At 33.3% G+C, this 453-nt stretch overlaps 1 protein-coding gene across 1 annotated transcript in view; it reads left to right on the top strand.

Annotated features, from left to right (window-relative positions):
• Positions 1-436, top strand: part of LOC119592141 (lysine-rich arabinogalactan protein 19-like) — a gene marked incomplete in the record, with an annotated part of 14,705 nt that extends 14,269 nt beyond the window's left edge. The window contains 1 exon segment of the mRNA XM_037940959.1: positions 66-436. Coding sequence (XP_037796887.1) covers positions 66-112 — 47 coding nt within the window.
• Positions 437-453: the final 17 nt, after the last annotated feature.

Genomic DNA, 453 nt, shown 5'->3' with positions numbered 1-453 from the left:
GAAGATCACAGTCCCTATTAATGCAATATAGCTTGTCATTGCTCTGTTTTTTCTCCATTCCACAGGTCTTGGCAGTCATTATCCCTACAGTCAGCAACCACATTCATTTTAGCGTTGGAAAAGGTCGTCGAATGCATCATCAACAATTTTTCCTCTTTTCATGCACTCAAGTTTAATTTTTTAATGATATGCAGCTATTTGTTTCGTTACTGCAACTATGTCTGTTACTGAAACCACTACCATTGTCACTAGCTATGTTTTTGAAGCCAGTTTTATTGTTTTGAGTTTTTGTAACTTTTTTGTGTGTGTATTTAAGGTATGGTACATGTTTTACAAATGTTACTAATTTTTAAAGTAAGTGGTGGTTATGTACTGATATTTTGTGAAGCACAGTGTGTATTGTATATTTTTGGCATTAATAAAGTATTTTCGCGAATTTGTCGTTTTTCAAAG

Source organism: Penaeus monodon, chromosome 29 (assembly GCF_015228065.2).
Source record: "Penaeus monodon isolate SGIC_2016 chromosome 29, NSTDA_Pmon_1, whole genome shotgun sequence".
Classification (NCBI taxonomy): domain Eukaryota; kingdom Metazoa; phylum Arthropoda; class Malacostraca; order Decapoda; family Penaeidae; genus Penaeus; species Penaeus monodon.
The sequence above is the reverse complement of the archived record's forward strand: the minus strand, read 5'-3'. Positions and strand labels throughout refer to the sequence as shown.